The following is a 24,000-nucleotide window of genomic DNA, read 5'->3' as shown; positions in this document are numbered from 1 at the left end:
CTTCTTCCATGCTTTAATTTTAATAGTAAATCCTCTTTGTTTGCCAAAAAATTAAGTTTGCTTAATTTTCAGCAATTAAAAGATAAATTAAAAGTTAGAAGTGGCCTTTAAACTTTGACTGAATTTATGCCTTCATTTGATAATCAGAAAAACTTAAATAAACAACACAGAATTTCTGGGGGGGGGGTCATAAGGCTACAAATTCTGAGCAAAAAGATGGAAGTTAGAAGTGGCCTTTAAACTTTGACTGAAAAAGATAGCAAGTAGAGGAAAACAGATCTGGGCACAGCACTGAAATTTTCATGAGTTTGACATGCTGTGCTCGACGGACTGATTCTGAGCAGCGGGATTTGCATCACGTTCACTGCAGCAAGTCTGAACAACTTAATCAGGTTGTTCTACTGACAACACTATTCACAAATAATAAAGACTTGTGCCTAACAGGAGAAGATCTAAATAGTGTCCAACAGACAAAAGATTCATAAACGAACTTGTTAAATAACCAAAACAGAACCCCATGAAAACATCCTGATATGATATAGGATTCTTTTATGATCTATAAAGGTTGCATCTGTATTTATGATCTTGTATGGGTGGTTAATTGAACTAGACTAGGTAAGTTAATTTCTCTAATAGGATCAATAAAATACATTACACTGAAACCAGTCCTCCAACCTACTAACTGCGGAGTAACCTTAAGAAGAGCCTGAGATGCTGATACATAAGACTCAGCAGTCTTAATCTTAACCTACCTTATTATTTAATGCCATTCAGCCAGTCTCAAGAGATGAATAACGAATATACATATAAAGGAAGGGCTTTCACGCTACTGCTAAAGTAGGGCTGCTCAAATCTGCTCTACAGCTGCCTACTGAGGGCTCTCGAGAAGGACTTGCTGTAGATTTCCCACAACTTCTGACCCAATCATTTCCATGAATGTTCCACACATTTGTGATTAATATCAGTGTTGTTATTGTTAACAAAAACTAAATGTAAAACTAAACTTATTTAAAAATAATTCTTGGTAATTGAAAGATATATACATTAGATGAAAAACTTTGCAACTAACTGAAATAAAATAAGTTTAAGTTGAAGTACTTAAAAGGCTAAAATTAAAATGTAAAAATAAAAACTAAATAGAAATATTAAAAAACCTAAAACTAATAAAATGACAAAATTACTAAAACAGTATGTTAAAATTATTCAATTACAATGAAAACTGAAAATATGAATATAAAGCTATTTCAAAATATTAATAAATACTATAATAATATACGAATAATACAAAAATAACACTTGTTTAATTTCAAATCCTTTAAATTGATTTAACTCATTGATATCAATTTCTAGCTACTGGAATATTTTGGAGCAATGCATATATATATATATACATATATACATATATATATATATATATATATATATATATATATATATATATTAAATAGACTTTAAAGATTTCATTAATTTCTGTGACTTTTCCAGGTCAGGAAATCGCAATTTAAAAATGTCTGATATTTCTAGGTTTTTAATGACTGCTGTGAGTTCAGAAATCGTAATTATGACATCAGGTGAATTCAAGAGATTTTGCTCAGAATAAAAAAAAAATAAATAAAAAATGCATGCATTAGGAAATTTCATAATAACAAAAATTAAATAAATAAAAAATAAAAAAACAAATAACAAACAATAAAAAAAAAATATAATAATAATAATTAAATAAATACATATTTATAAAACAAATAACATACAATAAAAAAACCTAAGCTATTAGCCCCAAACCATGCATGATACATCTATATATGTTTACACAATAGTGCAATGTTCAGGCATCTTTAGAATACTTGGGTGACACTCATAGTATTCTTGCATACTGCTTTGGAGAAGAAAAAAAAAAAACTGAATTTGAATGCAGCCCTGAAAACTACAGTAGGTGTGTTAGAGCAAGACGACAGATCACCACGAGGAGCATAAAGAGCCCCTGCCATGATCCAAAAACTGAAAGTACCAATGAAATCAAATCCCCATCTAAGATATGTGAAGATTCCACTTGAAATGATGCTAAAACTAGATCAACATTGACCCGAGAGCAAACATTCATCTCTGACTTTGAGAGTTTCGTCTGACCTGCAGCTGCAGGAATGGGATGTTGAAGAAGCGATGGAGGTATTTGAGACCAAAGCCGTTTTTCATGGAGGACTCAGCATAGTGGATGTAGGAGGAGCCTGGAGGTCTACAATGAAAAAGGATTATGGGATTAGGGAAAAGTTGACTGATAAATTGCAGTCATACATTATTCATAAGAGCTTTGCATGGTATAGTTATATATATATATATATATATATATATATATATATATATATATATATATATATATATATATATATATATATATAAAAGAGTTCAGTTTTTTTTTTTTTGTGTAGGTAATTCATAAAAAACAGATCTTACAAGTATTTATTGAAACACTTGTTATGTCCGTTGCTTGATTCATTAGCATAAATTGCTGAATTTTTTCACATGGACAGAAATAATTCATTTTTCAAGGTCAGATAATCTAGAAGTAAAGTGTGCAATTTTAATTTGTTCAAATGCTTTCCCGTTTTACACTGGCTTACTGAAAATGTTAAAACATGAACAAAAAAAACGTCAATACTTTTTTAGCCATCTAACATATAAACTACCTGTTTGAAACTCAAAGGTCTTCACAACAACCCATCAAAATAAAAGCTTAACTTGAAGAAACTGACAGAAATACATTACTACTGTACAGGAAAATGTACTTCTCAGAGTAATAATATTAATAATAAAAAATATTAAAACTTTATACACTTTATTATATCACTTTTTCTTCAACCTTGGTTGTGCAGCACTTTCTTTGCAAAAAATAAAAGGAACTGTTAAATTTTTATTTGATTACATACTAAAAGATCAATTAAATTGTTATTGTTCTATGCCTTTATTTGATTACCGCTGATTATGATAATAAAACAGACAACATAGAATTAATGTAAAAATTTTAATAAATTAATAAATTGTTAAGGTTTTATGATTTCAGTTTATTAGACATGCTTTTTGATTTTTACAATTTAATTAAACCAGTAAAAGAGAAAAAAATATATAATAATAAAAAAAAAAAATCCAGAAAAATTAAAATGGAAAACACAGAATTTGGGAAAAATAAACATTTTTTTGGAGAGAGAGAGAAAAAAATGGATTCCATGGGGCCCTAAAAATTCATAAAAAATAAAATGCTGTTAAATTGTATGCATTTCATGATTTCAATTAATTAGACATGCTTTTTGATTACTAGCATTTTATTTAACCATTAAAACAGAAACCAGAAAAATGAAAAAATAGATTGGGAAAGAAAAATTCTCGGAATTTGGGAAAAATGTTACAAATATCTCACATGGCCCTACTTCAAACATGGAGCTGGAATAAGAGGGGCCGTAAGCCCCTTGTTTTGAGGGATAATCTTGAACTGCCCACCTGTTAAGACTGTTGATGAAGTCTCTGATGTCGTCGGGTAAGATGACCCTGTGCTCGCCCATGTCCCGCTGGTTACCCAGCACACACACTGGGATATGTGTTGGCACTTTTGGCAACTCCCTAAGGATGTAGTTGAACGTCCTGCAGCAAAGACAGAGTCTGTGATTCATATGAAACATACTTTGACATGATTTCCTTGTGTAATGCACAATTTCATACATTATCTTTTAGATACAGATGTACGTTTATACATTGTAAACATATCTATCTAAAAATATGAGTTTTAACATTTAGCACAGTTTGGGATTTTTTTAACTGATTCATCAAATCATCTTATTTGCATTATTGGCCAGCACTTCTAGACTTGTGTGACCACCCACATATATGTTGACAAGACACATAGTAGAAACGCCAGTGTCTTAAAAGCAAGCAGCATTAAAAAGCAAAGCACTAAATGTGTCTTCTTGTTTGTTTGTCTATACTGACCTGACAGCAGCATTAGAAAACAAGCTAAAAAGATAATCAAAGTAATTCTACCGTTATCTGGCAAAAGATTTTGACCAGAAAAAACAAGACTGAGTTAGCCAAGATCGCAGCCAGCCAACATTCATTCAGTGAGCTGAGCCCCGTTTTTCATACATGGATCTTTGAGGTAGCTGAATTTTATTAACAATTTGATCCTATATCTGTCCAGAAGTGGGTTAAATTTGAGATAAACAGAATTCAAATGCTGCTTCATAAGTGGAAATGCCCGAGCCGTTCTTATGAGAGCAACTTTCAGCACTGGCCAACATTTTAATAAAAGACAAAGTTGTGCCACTTTAGTCGTGAGGCAATACTTCACCTCAAACATTTGTTGGAGCCGCACATACCCAACTTACAGTGACCAAGTGGCACCTTCTACAGCGCAGGAGATGCAGAGTAAATGTGGTAAATAGTGCTGTCTGCCAGCCCTTGAGAAATGATGCTCTGGAGATTATCTTTGCTCTTATACGGTTTCTTCAGAGCCTTTTAAAATTGAAAATACATTTTTTCTGCTAGTATGATGAATTGGCCTCTTATTTATATATTAAACATTTATATATTAATATAATAAAATCCTAAAATATATTAAAGAAAATAAATGTAAATAAAAAAATAAATATTTAATAAATATTTAATTTCTCTATAAATTATGGTATAGTTCGCTACATAATTTCACTAATTCTCTAACTGTGATCTTTTATAGTTTTGATAACAAAGAATAATAAAAAAAATGCGCTCTTTCCCATCAACATAGGAATAAACAATTATTTCAACAATTCAATCTAGTTATTCCAATCAAATTTGCAAATGTTTTTGAAGAACCAAATTAAAGGGACAGTTCATCTAAAAATTTAAATTCTGTCATGATTTACTTGTTTGAATTTCTTACGTCTGTTGAGCACGAAAGAATATATTCTGAAGAATGTTAACCAAACAGTTGACGGTAGCCATTGACTTACATAGTACGAAAAAAAAAAAATACTATGGAAGTCAATGGCTACCGTCAACCGTTTGGTTACAAACATTCTTCAAAATGTTTTCTTTTGTGCTCAACAGAATGAAGAAATTCATACAAGTTTGGAGCAACATAAGGTTGAGTAAATAATAACAATTTTATTTTTGGGAGAACTATCCCTTTAAGATCATCACAACTAGAATATCTTATGTTATTATTTTGTTAAGCAAGTGCACAAAGAATGGGGCACTGATTAAATTTGGTCTAACACAAAAAATTTACACGTAGGTGACTACAAGGTTCCCAAGAGCACAAAAGCAGTTGTTAAAGCAAAAACTCAGCCCTACCAATAAAGCAGAGCCCAGATTGCAAACAACAGTTAACAGTAAACACCCATTGACAGAATGCAAGGCAGATCCAATGAGCAGAGAGATAAACATATTCAAAAAATCAAAATTGGCCACTCAAACCCAAAATTAAAAAATATGAGCTAAATGCAGGGTCGGCCACTTAAAATCTTCCATTTAAGATGGATGAAAACCAGGAGGCTTGTCCATCCCATATGAGCTATAGTCAGAATAGTCCATCTGCCATGTGGTTCAACCTTAACGTTATGAAGCCACAAGAATCTTCTGTGCAAATTAGCCGCGGCATTCACAGGATTTCTCCTCTGTGTCTCCACAAAATGTATTTGAACCATGCAGGCAGAGTTTCATAACATTACGGTTGAACCACTGATGGCAGATGGACTATTCTGACGATGTCTTTCATACGTTTCTGGACCAGGACAGTGTAATTTACTTGGCAGTCTATGGGACAGTCACAAGCCTCTTTTATTTTGGGGTGGAGTATCCCTTTAAAAGACACTGAGCTGCAGGTTTTGGTTTCACTGCTTTCTTTGTTTCTCAACTCTACTGAGAAAGAGATGCTCAAAGACCCACTGCAACCCAACGCCTGTTTCTGGCACCTGATCCTGACCACTGATCAGAAAGAGGGACGACGGAGTGGAAATGGAGTGATGGAGGGACAGGAGATGGAGAATGAATGAGGGGTTTAGAGAGAGTGAATGTGGGGAAAAACAGAAAGCACATTCCTTACCACTGTTTGGTGATGTCGAACATCATGATCACGCCATTACAGTTCTTATAAACATCCAGGAACTCTGCGTCGAGAGCCACCTCGGTTTCTGACTGCACAGATAACAACAACGCCAAGATTACAAAAACTACATCTGGTTTCCAGCTGAATGAACAACATTAAAGTCAGCTTGCAAGTAGCTGACAGATAACATAATGAGACATTTAAAGATGCCAAATTATTATTCCTAAATACATTTTTAATTCAGCCAAAACAAAACTTTGAAGTATTAATCGCATGGTAATCGTCAAGTAGACTTACACTACAAATCAAATCAAAAGTTTGTGGTCAGTAAGTTTTTCTTTTTTAAAGAAATTAACACTTTTATTAAGGAAGAAATCATTTAATTGATCAAAACTGATCAAAAGACTTCAAATGAATGCTGTTCTTTTGAACTTTCTATTCATCCAAGGCTCCAGAAAAAAAATGTAGCATGCTTTCAACAAAAATATGAAGCAGCACAACTGTTTTCAACATTACTGGTTATAAGAAATGTTTTTTTTAAGCAGCAAATCAGCATATTAGAATGATTTCTGAAGGATCATGCATCACTTTGCATCACAGGAATAAATTGCATTTTAAAATACATATTTACATAGAACACAGTTACTTTAATTTGTTATAACATTTCACAATATAACTGATTTTATTACATTTTTTGATTAAATAAATGTAGCCTTTGTGAGCAGAAGAGACTTAAAAACCCCAAATGTCTCAACAGTAGTGCAACTACCTACAGATATTCCTTGTTTAACAAATACCTCCTGAGGTTCGTTTTCCAATTTCAGATTCTCTCCGCGTCTTTTCCCTTTCCCTGCAGTAGTTGGAGAAACACGGATATTACAATTAGTGTGGCAGTACTTCAGTAACTGTGAGTCTGAGATACGAGTAGAGTAATATTCATATGCTTACCCATTCAGGACCCCCAAAGTCATCTTACATAAGCTGCCCTGAATTTTTACACATTTTAGCGAGATCACTGGAACCCTGAGTATCTTAAACAACTAGTTTCTCAAACCAATCCAAAAGTAAATTATTAATATTATTAGTACTATTACTATTATAACAAATTGCATTTAAGGAACACATTTTATCAGTTCATGCATACTCAAGGAATCGAATCCAAGACCATGGCATCGCTATTGTCATGCTCTACTGGTTTGACACATAACTTAAACAGCACACACATTATATTTTAAAGAGAACAAATTAAGATATACTGTACATAAACTTGCAGTCCGATGCATTACTTTAGATTTTTTTTTTTGGTAGAAAGACATCTCTCACGTTGTTCCCAGAAACCACATTATTCAGTATGACGTTAATTGCAAAAGTATTTAATATTTACATGTGTATAGATTAAAAAAGAGTAGATAGAAAGTAATTAGAGTAAACCTGAATCAACAGCAGCAGCTCCTAATGCAAATATTTTCATGGTAACCACAGTTTACTCCTATAGTTACTATAGTTATTGTTGCGATCATAAATTCATATGGGATCTCCATAGTGTAATATGTCCAATCTTTCTCATATTTAAATTTTTTGATGATAGTGGTGAAAAAAAAAGAAAAAAAAATTTAACAACACTTATAATATGGCATTTCATAAAAAAATATGGTTACCATGGTAAATTTTTGCAGATAATAACTACTAATTCACAAAAAGTGTAAAAAGAAAACTCAAAAAACTTAATTTAAACCACAAGCTGAAAAATCAACTGAATTTGCAATTCATGCATCATTTATGAACTTTTAAAAGGGGGCTGCTTGAAATAATGTTTACATTGTAGAAGATCATTCTGACGACAATTTAAAAAATGAATAAAAAATCCATTATAAATTAAACATATCACACACCCCCTATTAAAATAAATGTACTGTGGGAAAGATGTGGCCATCAGATTTGAATGTTAGTCCACATTAGGGTCTAATAATAGTATACGGTCTAATAATAGCACAGGCTACTGAAGGTAACGTCTATTCTGAGCACAGTTTTATAGTAAAAGAAGAGAGGCGACACACACACACACACACACACACAGACTGTTTAATGTTTGACTACTAAGCTTTTGCCCTTTGAGTATTTGCAGACCACAAAAAAGAAGTAAAATATAACATTGCACCTTTAAATATAGCTGAAAACATACTTAATCTTTCAAGTGATTCTTTTTAATTTTGATACTTCAGAATCTGACAAAGACTCACAAATATTCACCTCAAATCTTTCAAGTGATTCTTTTTAATTTTGTTTGGGATCACATATTGCATTAGCACTTGCTAACTAGTACTAGTATGTGTGTCATTAGTGCTAGAGTGCTTTCTAAAGACTCACCTTTATCTACCACATCCCAGACTTCAACTTTCACTACATCATCTGTTGCTGTGGTGCAAAAATAAAAGCAAGAACAAAATACAGTTAGAAAATATTGTTAACAGGTTCTGATACTTTACAAAAGATGACCTAGTATATTTCTCGTTTCTGATACTGGCAGGTTCTTTGAAAATAAACCACTTCCCTTCATAAAAGACCACCTAACCAGCTGTGGGTTGCAGACAGCAGGGTAATGTATTAGACAAAAATATAATAACCAAATGTGGCCCCAATGTGTTTGGCTGGTAAATCACATGTCAGTTATTGTTTATGCTTTTACAAAATTATAAATTTTCTTATTCTGCCCATACTCTGATTTTGAGAACATTTGTTTACATTTTTGGCTCTGTGTTGGTTCACATCTTGATGTCCTGAAGGAAAAGCAGTTGAGAATGACTGACTTAAACTAGTGAAGCACTGAAATTAAAATTATTTTCCAGAAAATTCAGGATGCTGCACTTGGCCAAAAACCGAAATCGAAAATAACTATTTCAAAATCGTTTTTTTTTTTGTATAATTGTATTTATTTTATTGCATCATTTTTTTCTTCTTACTGAAATCATTTTTTTTCTCATTTAGCTGAAAAACTGAAACTGAAAATACATTTTATTTAATAATCAATTAACTAAATTTATTTAATGATCAACAAGTTGTACAAACATATAAAAAACTGCTGTATGTGCATTTTAAGTCAAAATTCTTTTTGAATTTTCATGATAGATTTATCAAAACAAATTGAAACAATCAAGACAAATTTTTAACTAAAAAATAAAATATAAAATACATCTCAAAAATATATCAATCTGATTAATTATATATGGTTTTAATTAGTAGTACAGAGACAGAGGAAAAGATGATCAGTTATTATGCTGCTTGAACTGATGCGGATGCATCGATCTGTTGCGTCACATTACATAATGTAAAAACAACATTTAGTGTTTGCATTTCATGATAATTGTCAGATTTTGAAATCTGAGACTTTGCTGCATATTAAAGGGGTCATATGATGTTGCTAAAAAGAACATTATTTTGTGTATTTGGTGTGATGAAATGTGTTTATGCGGTTTAAGGTTCAAAAAACACATTATTTTGCACATACTGTACATTATTGTTTCTCCTCTATGCCCCGCCTTCTGAAACGCGTTGATTTTTTCAAAGCTCATCGTTCTGAAAAGCGAGGTGTGCTCTGATTGGCCAGGTATCCAGTTTGTTGTGATTGGCTGATTACCTCAAGTGTGTGACGGAAATGTTACGCCTCTTAACACACTGTGATGCCGTGTCTGGGCACGATGAGGCAAAACCAATAAAAAACATTACAAAGGAGGCATTTATAGCATCCAGTGGGGACATTATTACTGATTATAATGACTTTTACGGTCTTTTTACATGTTGCGTTGCATAACGCTGCGCAAACATAAAACTATGTCTGCATTTGTGATCTGAGAACTGACAATCAACAAGCAACAACTCTACACTGCTCAAAACTCATGTTTAAATCATCAGTGGCAAATTCTTTAAATATGAAAACGTATTTACAGGCTGTGAGTTAGCATTATTTGTCAGAACACTGGCATTGTAGGCTACTCTCCCAGGAAACAGTTCTCATCCTCCATAAAAGGAGTTCTGAACATTTGGTTTGAACTGTTCTGGAACAGTGTTGTAAATACAACTTAACCACTGATTTCTAGTTGTGTCCTCTTTTGGAAGGCCAAACAAAGTAGCTTTCACAATGAAACACACAGCATCTCCACAACATGTTGGCGGCGCCAGCAACAATACTACAGCAAGAACAAAAGTTACGCCTTCTTTCCTTGCGTGAACATTTGGGCGGTGTTATGCAAATCTTCCCACACAGTGACATAGACATGTGGGGGCGTGTTTAAATGAAGCGTTTAAGGAGGGCGTGGACGAGTCTTAACTTTTATAAAAAAATATCTCTTTGGGTTTAAGACTTTAGTCTTTGCAACTTTAGGGATCTATTCACGAACAGCTTGTAACACTCCAAAGAGAAAGGAAAAATTAAGAATCGCATCATATAACCCCTTTAAAAGTAATAAAGCACAAAGCAAAAAGGTGTGCAACAGTAATGTTTAGCGAAGTTCAAGCATCAACAGAAAACAGCATAGACACAGAATAAAAGACTGATCTTGAGATTTAAGAACTCATATTAGTATTGATTAAAATCTATATTGTTAATCAGCACTAGCATCCACACAGCTGACATGTTTACTTGTTGGAGTTTATCCAGGTTGTGAGCATGTGAGTTAAACATCACTGTTTTTCAGCAAATCAGGATGAGAACATACAGAACTACCACATTTTGCTCTAAGTTTTGATTGCATCATTGCTGTTTTGTTAATCGTCTGTTTTATTAGCGTCTTTTATGAACATTTCTGCCTCCAAAATATTTGTAGAAACTTAAATTTTCTGTAAAGTTGCTTTGCAATGATTTGTATCGTAAAAAGCGCTATACAAATAAACTTGAATTGAATTGAATTGAATTGAATTGAATATGCACCATCTGAGTTAAACATCACTGTTTTTCAGCCAATGATTTCTACCTCCAAAATAGAAAATTGCTATTTTTACCGCTGAATTTTCAGTGCATGACTAACCTAAACTATGAAGGATGAAGTTATACAGTGCATGAAGCTATCATTAGATATGTTTACGTCATCCTATTTTTAATTCCTTTATTCACAAAAAAGTTGTTATGCTCGCTTGAGGTGGTTTTAGACTCATGAAAATGGGTTAATGCGAATAATGGGGGGTGGAAATGCATCTCCCGAATAAATTTCTCCATGTGCATCAAAAAAGTCATGTGACTTTGCGCTATGGGATGGCAAAGACTGACTAACCAGTGGACCGGTCTCGGTGCACAGCATCTGAAATGTTATGGTCATTCTTAAATGCCCGAGTAAAGTCTGGTGTCAAAGTATTTCTACAGCAGGCATCCAGCTCTGAAAGCAATGAATGCATTTATTGTGTTTCGTCTGCTCGCTCTGAGGCGCAAGTGATTAGTTATATATGAAAATTATTATATTCAGTGGCGTCTCCTACTGATATTTAGCGCCAGTTTATCAGGAAGTGACGATTCCGTTGACTCATTGGATGGAAACGGTGCTTATTTGCACATGTTTTCTGCGATATTCCAATTTTATTCCAAAGTTAAATTCGCAACTTTGAATGGAAAGCTATTGATACTCACTTTTGTAGTTCCAGTGAATGCTGGTGACCTGGATCTCCTGCGTGGGGATGTACTCTTCCAGAAACTTTTTCCCTTGAAGTCGGTGCCAAAGTGCACTTTTACCCGTGTTTCTGTCCCCACGGATGACTATTTTCACTGAGAGAAACAAGCAGACACAAGAACATCAATATGACCTAAGGAACCCCGAATTATGCAATCTCAAGTTTCAAAGCATAAACAAAGCGCACTGATTGGAAATGGAAATATCTAAACCAAGACAAAAAGTTTCACATAAGATTTGTATTGAAAAAAATTGCACTTAAACAGCACAGTGTATACCAAAACGCACTCTTCACAGCTGAAATGCTTGGCATCTTGGGATATCTGCATGTCTAAAAAAAGACACCTCTACCAAGGAGAAGCAACTGGAAAAATAGGCCAGTAGGTGGGTGATCATGTATCATTCATGCATTTTTTAACAACACAGAGCCACGGAGACAGCACGTTGAGTATTCAAAGCCAGATCAATGAAGAAACACCGACTGGCTCGCTGCTGCAGCATCGCATGTCAAAACACAACTTCTACACAACTCCATCACACCGGTGACAGGCAAAGAAAGAAGGATTCAGTTACTGTACTGTTATTGTTGTGCGTTTAAGACACAGAGTGGGCTCTTGGTCTTATGACACTTGTTATGATGTCTCAAATATCCAATGGACGAATCTTTAACTTTGTGTTTCATAACTGTTTTATGAGGGGAAAATAAAGATAAGTTTTTGCATTAGAAAAATAAAGCTAATAAAGTTGTTGAACTGACAATATTTTTATGCTTTAAACACATTTTCATGTCAAATTACGTAATACAAAATAAGTACATAAATAATAAATAAATAAAATAAAAATCCCCATAACTAAAATGCATTGCATGACATTTGAACTTTGATTCTCAAAGGTGATTCTCATTAGATTTTCAAATTTTGTAATGCTTTTTTTTTTTTTTTTTTAAATCAGCATTAATTTCAAGCAGTATAAAAAAATACTACTCTAGAACTATATATACAGTATACCTTTTAAATGCTGTACTTTGATTATTTATACATATTATAATGCATTAGATGATAACAAATTTGTAACTTTGTGTTTCATAACTGGTTTATGAGGGTAAATAAACTGAAAATAAAGTTGATGTTTTTTTTGGTTTTTGTACTGACATTATTTTCATGACATTTAAAAATACATATAAAAAAAAAAATAACATTACTAAAATGTAAAAAAAAATATATATAAAACAAAGAAATACAAAATAATTTGCAATACAAAAATAAACCACAAACACAAAAAATCAAAAGCACTCACAATACTCTAATGCATTTTTAAAAAATTTTTAAATCAGCATAAATTGAAAGCACACACACACACACACACACACAAAAAGTAGTCTACAACTAGTATACATACTTTTTAAATTATAAATATTTTATTATATTAAATTGTGCATTATACTTTTTGGCATATGGCAATTCATTCACCATTAAAAAATAAAAAAATCGAAAAATAAATTTGTCCTAATTCTTTTTTTTTTTTAATAGTGTGTGTGTATAACATTCACATTTTTAAATTTATATTTTTGAATTATTTGATTTTAAATTGTCATTTTTTTTTTATGTTTTGTGGATGAAACATGACCAAGACAAGTTCTTGACAGATTTCAGAGAGGTTTCTAATATAAGCAGAATAAATGAAACACATAAAGTGTTTCACAAATTTCAATTTGATTTTAAATTGTCAACACAGTTTAAGATTGCAAAACAAGTGCTGACGAGTTCTATTCAACACAGTATAATACTGCAGACAAACCACAAAGAAAAACTCACTCGGCAAGCCCAAAAGAAAACAATGGACGTCTTCAACACAATCGAAAACTATTTGTGAGAGGCTCTACTCAAAGAAAATCAGATTAAACACAAAGCTCTTACTGTTATATTGCACGCCCTTGGCGAAACGCCTCTGTAGACTCTGGTTCATGGACTGCAGGCCTGCAGGGATATTTCTATCCCTGAGCTGCCCTGCTTCAGAACCCACCAGCTTCTTCAGAGCAGTGAACATCTTGATGAAAGCCTCTTCAGCAGTCCAACAATACTAAAGCCTGGTCTTCCAGAGAAACACTTAAAGACTGAAGTGTCAAAGATCGAAGACCTCTGAGTATCTTAACCCAACATATTGCTGGCAGATGTGACGTGGTCTAAAGGTCAAGAGTGGAGTCCGTCTTCAATATATATTGATGCAGATAACAGATGTTTACTTTCTATTTCAACAGATTACAATCCTAAAATGTGCCATCTTAGCTACTGTAACCGTTGCGATGATATCTGTCCATCCCGCTCTACTGGCATCACCTGTGAGAAAAACAACAAGGGCATCAGATCCATGAATCATCAGTAGAAACAGCCATCAGTTTTACAAAAATAAGATAAATTCTGTCATCATTTACTCACTCTCGTGTCATTTCCAGTTACATTTTTTCATGGAGCACAAAAGGAGATGTTTACCAGTATGTTCACACTGTCTTTTTCCACATAATGAAAGCAAAAGGACCATAAAAGCAGTCCAGATTCATATTCGCCAAATCTTCCAAAGCAATACCATAACTGAATGTGAGAAATGGACCAAAATATACATATAAAAAGTTACTTTCATGGAAAAGAACATCATGAACATTTAAAATATCTCTTTTTGAGTTCCAAAATAGAAAGATAATGAAATGTTAGAGTAAATTAATTTTCATATTTGAAAACCCGAACCTGACTTTCAGAATTAGAAACCGCATTCATCAGAAGAAACTACAAAATATAATAATATTTTAGGTGTCTGATAACGGATAACATTTCATTTTGGTTTAATTTGTACTTTTTAAAGTGTTTTTAGTAACTTAATGATCATGTAAACCTTAAAGGGATAGTTCAGCCAAAAATACAAATTCTCGTATTAATTACTCTCCCTCGTGTTGTTCCAAACCCATAAGACCTTCGTTCATCTTTGGAACACATTTTAAGATATTTTCGAAGAAATCCGAGAGCTTTCTGACCCTCCATAAACAGCAACACAACCGTCACGTTCAAGACTTTTTTTTTTTGTTTTTTTTGTGCACAAAAAGTATTTTCGTAGCTTCATAAAATTACAGTTGAACCACTGATGTCACATGGACAGGGGTGCACATAAGTGGTCCGCAGGTCCGCATGCGCGACCAAAATAAGACATGCGCTGTGTAAGTTAGTTCAGAGCGTGCCTTAGTTGACAGCTGTTAATGCACAATTACCATTTTAGATCGACAAACTGTACAGTATAAGATTTCTAATCAAACTGAAAGCATAAATCTTTATTAGCTAAATGACTAAATGTAAATGTAAATATAGGCTACACACTAACGTTTTCAAAGCACAATGCAAAACTGTGACATTTCATTTACTGACGCGCTACAATCGGCAGCACTAAACCCGGAAGCGGATGCACATATACTTACTTGCCGGCAACCTGCCAAAATAAAAGCTTGCTGATTTTAAATTTGAAAATGAAAAATTTAAATAAATCAAATTAAAAATAATAATTAAGATTCAAATTGAAATTACAATAAAAATATTAGCATTTGATTTTTAAATTTACTATAAAATAATTATATTTGTATTTAATGCTCCCTTTTTATTTTTAAATAAAATAGTATTATCACTCTTTGTTATTTAGTTTATTATTTTATTTAAAAAAAAAACTAAATAAAGTTCAATAATATTATAACTATTATTAATTTATTTTTTATAGTTATATTTGAAGGGTCACACCATGTGCTGTGTGAGGACCAAACCAAATTTCCAGGTTCTCATATGAGAACTAGGCTGAAAAATTTAAGTGCGACCCTGCACATGGACTATTTTAACCAAGTCCTTACTACCTTTCTGCGCTTTGAATGTGTCAGTTGTGTTGCTGCCTATGGAGGGTCAGAAAGCTCTTGGATTTCATCAAAGATATCTTAATTTGTGTTTCCGAAGAAGAACAAAGGGGTTTGGAACGGCATGAGGGTTAATAAATTATGACAGAATTTAAATTTTTGGCTCAAATATCCATTTAAGGTTTACATGTGTGTATTTATATGACCATTTAGTTATTAAAAACAGTCACGCACATTTTTGAACATAAACATGAAAGTGCATGATCCAAACTTAAATTTTTATAATTCATGAATGAAAACATTTTGTAACATGTACCATTTTCATGGTAATGCAATGTCTGATTTTAAAATGGTTTTAAAAGGATGAATTTAGAGATTTTAAGTTTTCAGTTGATATATAATTTCTGATGATTTCTAAAGTGTGATAGAGAAAAAGGCAATGAAGAAGACATTTTTTTTTAACAAAGGTCAAAACTCCTGTTATTATGATTTAGATTTCTGAGGTGCACTCTTCTCATAAATTAATCTATTACTTTTCCTCCATAGTTTTTAACAAAAAACAGTGGTAAAATATCTATTTAGGAGTCTTAGACCTTTCCAACGATATATCGTTTGTCATGATTAGAGTAGGATTAAATTGTAAACAGTGAAATAAACTTAAGAGGTTAACAGTTAAGAGGTTAAAAGGTAAAAATTAAAGCATAATTAAATTTGATCCATTATCAGAAACCTAAAATATTATTATACATTGTAGTTTCTTCTGGTGAATGCTGTTTCTAACTCTGAAAGTCGATTAGTCAGGTTCCGGGTTTGTTCTCTCAAATATGAAAAATTAATTTACACTAATATTTCACATTCTTTCTATCTCAGAACTCAAAAAGATATATTATAAATGTTTAATTAACGATTACTATACCTTTAATTTTTAGCACATTACACTAAAGAATAAAATAAGTATAAGAAACATTAGTATTTTATTATTAATATCATATTTATTCTAACATTATAATAATTTCCAAAAATAATTATTATTAGATTTAAACTGCAGAAACAATGTATTATGGCATGATATTTTACAATTACATCATATTACCTCTAAAGACAGAAGCAGCAGCTCATAGATCTTATTAGTTAATTAAAAAACATTAAATTACATTGTATTCTAAATGCACAGAAGCAGTATTCAGTTACACTGATCTAACCACACAAGACTAATATCTTTCAGTATTACCATAATCACAGGATGAAGCAGCTGTTAATGTTGTTTTGCAGTTCCAGTTATATTCACTGACACATTACAGCTGAAAACCGCTGAGCCTCTGACGGGAGAGTGTGAAGACTGTCCCAGAGAAGGCGCTCATTGATACCTGTGTGTGTTTTCGTGGTGAATTATTCGCGCTCGTCTGTTTGAGGGCCCTCGGCTGCACGGCTAAAGCGCGACGTGTCACCTAACGCGGACCAAAACAGCGACGTTTTATTTCTAACTACCGCATTACCTGGTTGACGCGCTTCGCCCGCGATATCTCAGTCACATTCCGCTGTCTGCTGAGGTTCACGGTAGTCCGGGTTCCGCGCTGAAGGGAAACATTTCCTTAGCATCCCTCTCTCATCCCTCGGAATCCGTCAGCTGTGGAATGCCGTGAGGAGGACTGCGAAGGGGGCGAGCGTCTTGTGCTGCAGCGCCTCTAGCGGTAGGATGATGAATAGCCGCGCTGTGGCGCTCAACGGCTCTAGCGGTGTTATGATGAAACAGCAGAGCTTTAGTGCCTCTACTGATAGACCAAATATAGACAACCGGCAAACTACAGTAGACTGCTATCTACACCTTTCAGAAAAGATATCTAATCTAATCTAATCTAATCTAATCTAATATAATATAATATAATATAATATACAAATGTATATATTTAAAACAAAAATAAATCATGCTTTTGCATATGCATATGCATATAAGAATATAATAATATATTAATTTATACAGTAATAAATGTGTGTGTGTGTGTGTGTGTGTGTGGTGTGTGTGTATGTGTTGTGTATATATATATATATATATATATATATATAAACACAGACATACATACATACATATGTGTATTACATATATGTGTATACACACGCACATGCATACCTATAGCACATGTATAGCACTATTTGGTTATATATAGGCTATATATATATATATATATATATATATATATATATATATATATATATATATATATATACATTCTATGATATTTATAAAATATTGTATTATTATTATTATAAATTCCTCGCTATTATTGAGATTAGTACAGTACAGTAGATCTGTATAATAATAGTCAATATGAATATTGTACATTTGTATGAATATTATGTACTATATTAACATTATGCACCTAACAAAATAATAACAATAATAAAAATAAAGAATATTAATAGTTAACATTTAAACTGATATTATGAAATAAGATTATGCACCGAATAATAATTGATCCTGCATTTCAAGAGGTTATCATGAATACAACCTCAGAGATCCAGAACCCCAGCGCACGCTCCCATTATGACGTAATCCTGTGAAAGAGCACGCGCTCTTCTCAACAATGTCGACCACCAAAACACAGCAGACGCGCCGCGCGCCTCCGTCCATCAGAGCCCGAGCGGAACCGAGCAAATGAAAGCGAAATCTCAACGCGGTGCGGTAAGTCTGAGGCGCGCATCAGTGCGTCTGTCTCATAATGCACTCTTTGATTTTTATTTTATTGCATGTATGTTTATTGTCAGGCTCACCATATGCCTTCAATGCATGTAAAAGAGGCGTGTCGGTACAGAAAGGACGCAACAGCCATCCGAAAGATGTTGTATTTGCTTAGCAACAGAGGAAAAGATGAGATGTGCAATTGTCAGCTGATTGCATGATGTATATCGACGGGCTGCATGGTCGATATCTGACAAAAGTGCTTTGAGATACGCATGAAAGGTTCTAGTGTGTGTGTTTCATGTGAATGTTTACACCTCTGTACACTAGACTGTTATACATCATTTGTGTGGATCTCTGTATGCAAACACACACATACAAGCAAAACTGAAACAGAAACAAAGAGATGAGGTCTCGTATTATGTGGCCTGTTGTGCACGAGTCTGTCAATCATTAAAGCTTTTAAATGCTTATCTAATTACTTTAGAGCCTTTTTATTTCACCCTGTGCAATTACTAGCAGAGCATAACAATCTTATCAAACGTAACAAATGTTATTACAAGTAATAATGCTATTTATTGTTTGTAATGTGCTTACAGACAGCAGGACAGCTCTGAATATGTTTCTAAAATCATAACAGACAGCACAATCTGTGTTAGGTGTAATGCTACATTTTGCATGTCAGTGTTTATTTAAATAGTTAGGTAAACGATAATGTTCAACATTGAAAAAAAAAATATATATAATAATAATAAAAAATCAGATCATCAGGACCATTATGTGAAACTGAGGGTTTTGCATCACCCTGAAAGGGTTTATTTCGTGATAATGTCTGCCTGACTTTACATTATCTCACTGATTCACCAAATAAATAAATACACAGACATGAAATAATGATCTGTAGAGTATGGAAACCTGTTTGTAATTGCAACTTTTTATTTTTCACAATTCTGAGTTTATATCTCGCAAAAAAAAAAAAAAAAAAAAAAAATCTCACAAATATAAACCCAGAATAAACTCGCAATTTTGAGAGAAAAAAAAAAAACAGAATTATGAAATATGAACTTGCAATTTTGAGGAAAAAAGTCCAAATTTTGAGATTACTCAAAACTCAAAATTGTGGGATATAAACTTGCAATTCTAAGAAAAAGTCTGAATTATAAACAGAAATGCAAGATATAAACTCACAAAATTGAGAAAGTTAGAATTTTGAGCTATAAAAACTCAGAATTTAGAGCTATAAACTCGCTATTGCAAACAAAACAAAAAAAAAGTCAAAACTGAGATAAAAAGTTGAATTTTTAAAAACGTTTTTTATTTTTAATAAATTTTTTTATTTAATTTTGTTAATTCCATAGAGGAAACAGAAAAGGAAAAAAAAGCAGAATTGCGAGATGTACACTCACAAATGCGAGGAAAAAATTAGAAAAAAGGGTCAGAATTGTGAGATGTAAAATCGGAATTGCAAGAGTTTATATCAATTTTTACTTTTTATTTGATTGCAAGAAACATTGTAAGATATAAAGTTACAATTACCTTTATTATTTATTTATTTATTATTATTCAGTGGCAGAAACAGGCTTCCAAAGCAGTGTGAATCAATTATACCGTATAAATATGTTTGACCACAGAATTACTTGATTGACCAATCAGATTTAAGAATTCCAGAGAGCTGTGTAACAATCTTTATTTTTAATGGAAAGTCCCCGTTGTTGTCTATATTTAATAATAGTTTTCTGCCGCTGTGGATTCTCTTTTGTTTAGATCAGGAAAGTTTAGAGGAGGACATGGCTGCTCAAGAACCCTCCCCCCCGTCCTCCATGGAGAACAACAAGCCCGGGTTCCCAAAGAAGATTCTGGCCAACAAACTCGAAGACAAAAATTTATGCAACTGCTGTCAGAACATTTTGAGGAGACCGTTCCAAGCGCAGTGCGGCCATCGGTTTTGTTCTTACTGCTTCAACCGGACTGTTGGGTAATTCAGTCTGCTGATCACAAACAGATGCAGTTATTTAGCCGATAGAATTCAGTTCTGATGCAATGACTTTAAAACATTTATTGTGGCGACTGACACAAATGGAAATACCGGAATGATGACACTTCTACCATTCAAAAGTTTGGCATCTTTTATTCTTATAATCACTAAGGCTGCATTTATTTGATCAAAAATACAGAAAAACTGTGATACTGTGAAATATTATTACAATTCATAATAACTGTTTTCTATTTGAATTAGTTTTTGTTTGCATAATATATGTGTGTTTTCTGTGTATATTTATTATGTATATATAAATGCACATACATGTACATATAGTATGTATTTTGAAAATATATACATGTATTCTATATTTATATTCATATCATTTATATTATAACTAAATATATGTAATATATAAACATTTTTTTTAATAAATACATGCATGTGTTTGTATTTATATTTACATAATAAATATACACAGACAGTACACACACATATATTATGCAAAAACTTTATTTTGGATGCGATTAATCATGATTATTCGTTTGACAGCACTCATTTGAATATATTGTAAAATGTAATTTATTTCTGTGATGCGCAGCTGAATTTCCAGCATCATTACTCCAGTCTTCAGTGTCACATGATCCTTCAGAAATCATTCTAATATGCTGATTGCTGCTCAAGAAACATTTCCTATTATTGCCAATGTTGAAAAGAGTTGTGCTGCTCCATATTTTTGTGGAAACCATGATACATATTTTCAGGATTCTTTGATGAATAGAAAGATCAGAAGAGCAGCAAGTATCCAAATCTTTTGTAAAATCTGAAATGTCTTTACTGTCACTTTTGATCAATTTAATCCATAATTTCTGTAAAAAGTATTTTTTCCCCCCAACAAATCTTACTGATCCCAAACATTTGAACAAAAGTGTAATTTTGAGGTATAAAAGTGTATAAGTTTGTAGTTATACCTTGAAATCTATTATATATAATTATAGTAACTATAAAAAAGGAAAAAGAAAATACAGTTCCACATCACAAATATTTAAGCATTGATTAGCTTGTATTAATGCCAAAAATGCTGATGTCAAAACAGCAAATGTGTGTTTCATTGCCATTTTAGATCAGGACCACAGAAATGTAATGCCTGCATCAAGGAGGACATCTTCGAAGAGCCCACGTCAATCCTCAAACCAGGCTGCGTACGTGCAAATGCTTCGCTCAGTGTGAATCCAGATCTGTGAGCACTTTTTAAATGATATAAAGCCAAACCTTTACTGCAGAGCATGCACATTCTCTGTGTTTTCTTGCAGGCGTTTCCCGACAATGCTGCCAGAAGAGAAGTTGAAAATCTTCCAGCTGTGTGCTTCAACGAAGGCTGCTCCTGGAAAGGCAGTATTAAAGATTATGAGGTTGTGTTCCTTAACATTAGCTTTATTGATATACAGGAGCAGAAGTATTTAGGCACTACATATGCAATAACATCCAGTATAAATGGACAGTTTCTCATTATTCAGTTGGTAACTTGTGTCATATCTGTTTTTGTAGTTGAGCCATGAAGGGAAGTGTGAGTTCATGATTCTGCCGTGTCCCTTGTGCAAAGAGCTCATTAGACTGAACGAACAGGAGCGTCATAATGAACGCGAGTGTCCTGAGAGAACGCTCAACTGCAAGTACTGTAAAGAACCATTTCACTTCAAAAACATCAAGGTAAGCGAGTGGACTGAGAAAAGACGTATTCATTTGCAGTGGGGAAAAAAGCATTTTATGTTACAAAATAATGCTTTCACAGGCCCATGATGAGATCTGTCCCAAATATCCCATGATTTGTGAAGGATGTGCGAAGAAGAAAATCCCCAGAGAAAAGGTGTGGTAATCAAAAACATATCACACGAGTATGGACATGACTGTATTATTCAGTAACACTCAGTTAAGAAAACAGAACAAGCGATACGTTATGTGCGGATGGTAGATAGTTACATTTCTTTGCTCTCCTCTTTTTAGTATGTTGACCACATCAAGTTCTGCGGCAAATTCAGGACTCCATGCAGATATCATGTGGTTGGCTGCGACATGTCAGTAAGTTTTCATATCTAGAATCCTATAAATTAACACATAGTTGTACAGTTAAAAAAAAAAGGCAAGTTTACAAATAATAAACACAATTAGTTGGAGTCAAAAAATGGTCATGAACTACCCTTTTCTATGGAATGATATTTCGGACAATATTCAAAAGGAATTGCAGTTTCAGTTTGTGGACGCATACAAACGCAATTGCGATTCATGCATTTACATGTCTGCCAAATTAAAAATGGCAATGCAAAGTCCATTTGCAATTGCATTTCAAGGTATTACAAGTCTGTCATTTTTGAATAGCAATAGAAAATCACCAATTCACTGTTTCTCTTTCTCCGTGTCCTACTCCAACCCGCCCAAAATTCAAATGGAATCACAATTTTGCACTTGCCTTTTCAATATTGTCTGGAATATCATTTCATACTTTTCTTTTTCTCTATCCCAAACCTCAGGGTACAGCATAATGTACACACAACACAGGGTTATTATTATTAAAAAAAAATATTATTATTGGTCTTAAAGCTAAAACCAAAACCATGAAAATCGTTGGTTACTTGAAATAAATTAAATGTTAACTGGAGAAATAATATAAAAAAATAAAATAACTCACACACACATTATACACACACACACACACACACACACACACATACATATGTATATATATATATACACACATATGGAGTGGAATTTAAATAAATCTGGTATGTGAGGAAATAAACTAGTATTATTTAAAATATATAAAACTATTAAAAAATTTAATTGAAATAAAGTAAAAAATATTCAATGAAAAACTTAAAAAAAAACTTAAAGGACTTGGCAACAAACTGAACTAAAATAACTAAGTTGAAGTACTAAAATTGCTAAAACTGAAATAAATCAAAATTAAAACTAAATAGAAATGTTTAAAAATATTAATACAATATTATAAAAATGACAAAAGCACATAACAATTACAAAAACTTAAAAAACTTAATTTGAATTTATCAAATATCACTGTTTCATACAGAGACAAATGTAAAACTAGAAGTTGAAATAAAAATAAATTAAAAATAAATATAATTTTTAAAAAAAATAATAAAAATGACAAGCACATAAAAATATCAAAACTTAAACTAAAATTAAATCGAAAACTTTAAAACTTAGTTAATTCAAAATATTAATAAATGCTAGCACTAAAGGAGATCTGAAATGTATCAAATATCACTATTTCTCACAGATACAAATATAAAACTAACAATATGAAAAACTAAGTGAACTATGATTTCCTGTGTGCAGAACTCAACTCATAATGCAGTTGCACGATGCAAAAAGAAGTTTGAAGTTTAATCTAATTGGTTTCCCTTTGAGGTGGAGAAGGAGAAGATCCACGATCACGAGCGTGTCTGTGCTCACGAACATCTCAACCTGCTGTTGCACTACATCATGGGCATGAAGGTCAGTCTGGAGGGCCTGCAGCCCCAAAGTCTGGAGCTGGCCGGTCACAAAGCACAAGAGCTTCACCAGGCGCTCCGAGACCTGGAGACTAGAGTCAGTCAGCTGAGCGCCCTCCCGGGCCCGACCGGACCTCCCGTGCAGGGGGTCCCCTCCTCTTCATCCTCCGCCGCAGCGCCGCCACCTCTTCCTCCACCTGCCACCACGCTGCCCACCTCCTTCACTCCT

At 33.0% G+C, this 24,000-nt stretch overlaps 2 protein-coding genes across 5 annotated transcripts in view; one reads left to right on the top strand and one right to left on the bottom strand.

Moving 5' to 3' along the window:
- LOC109112403 (rab-like protein 6) overlaps positions 1-17,311 on the bottom strand; it is a 30,038-nt gene extending 12,727 nt beyond the window's left edge. The window contains exons 1-8 of one of the 4 annotated variants that reach the window (XM_042752132.1): positions 17,104-17,311; positions 13,644-14,063; positions 11,688-11,822; positions 8,441-8,488; positions 6,871-6,926; positions 6,071-6,162; positions 3,493-3,633; positions 2,128-2,233 (exon numbers count right to left, since the gene is read on the bottom strand). In XM_042752132.1, the coding sequence (XP_042608066.1) occupies positions 2,128-2,233; positions 3,493-3,633; positions 6,071-6,162; positions 6,871-6,926; positions 8,441-8,488; positions 11,688-11,822; positions 13,644-13,773 (708 nt within the window). In that variant the 5' untranslated portion in view covers positions 13,774-14,063; positions 17,104-17,311. The other 3 variants (XM_042752146.1, XM_042752142.1, XM_042752136.1) reach the window with 3 other exon arrangements.
- An 814-nt stretch (positions 17,312-18,125) lies between these two features.
- Positions 18,126-24,000, top strand: part of LOC109103466 (TNF receptor-associated factor 2-like) — a 9,871-nt gene continuing 3,996 nt past the window's right edge. Inside the window, exons 1-8 of the mRNA XM_042752123.1 lie at positions 18,126-18,287; positions 20,049-20,259; positions 21,386-21,464; positions 21,576-21,674; positions 21,811-21,972; positions 22,055-22,129; positions 22,267-22,341; positions 23,689-24,000. The exon at positions 23,689-24,000 is cut by the window's right edge and continues 225 nt beyond it. Of these exons, the coding sequence (XP_042608057.1) occupies positions 20,072-20,259; positions 21,386-21,464; positions 21,576-21,674; positions 21,811-21,972; positions 22,055-22,129; positions 22,267-22,341; positions 23,689-24,000 (990 nt within the window). The 5' untranslated portion in view covers positions 18,126-18,287; positions 20,049-20,071. The remainder of the gene's footprint in view (positions 18,288-20,048; positions 20,260-21,385; positions 21,465-21,575; positions 21,675-21,810; positions 21,973-22,054; positions 22,130-22,266; positions 22,342-23,688) is intronic.

The sequence above is a fragment of the Cyprinus carpio genome, chromosome A5 (assembly GCF_018340385.1).
Source record: "Cyprinus carpio isolate SPL01 chromosome A5, ASM1834038v1, whole genome shotgun sequence".
Lineage (NCBI taxonomy): Eukaryota > Metazoa > Chordata > Actinopteri > Cypriniformes > Cyprinidae > Cyprinus > Cyprinus carpio.
The sequence above is the reverse complement of the archived record's forward strand: the minus strand, read 5'-3'. Positions and strand labels throughout refer to the sequence as shown.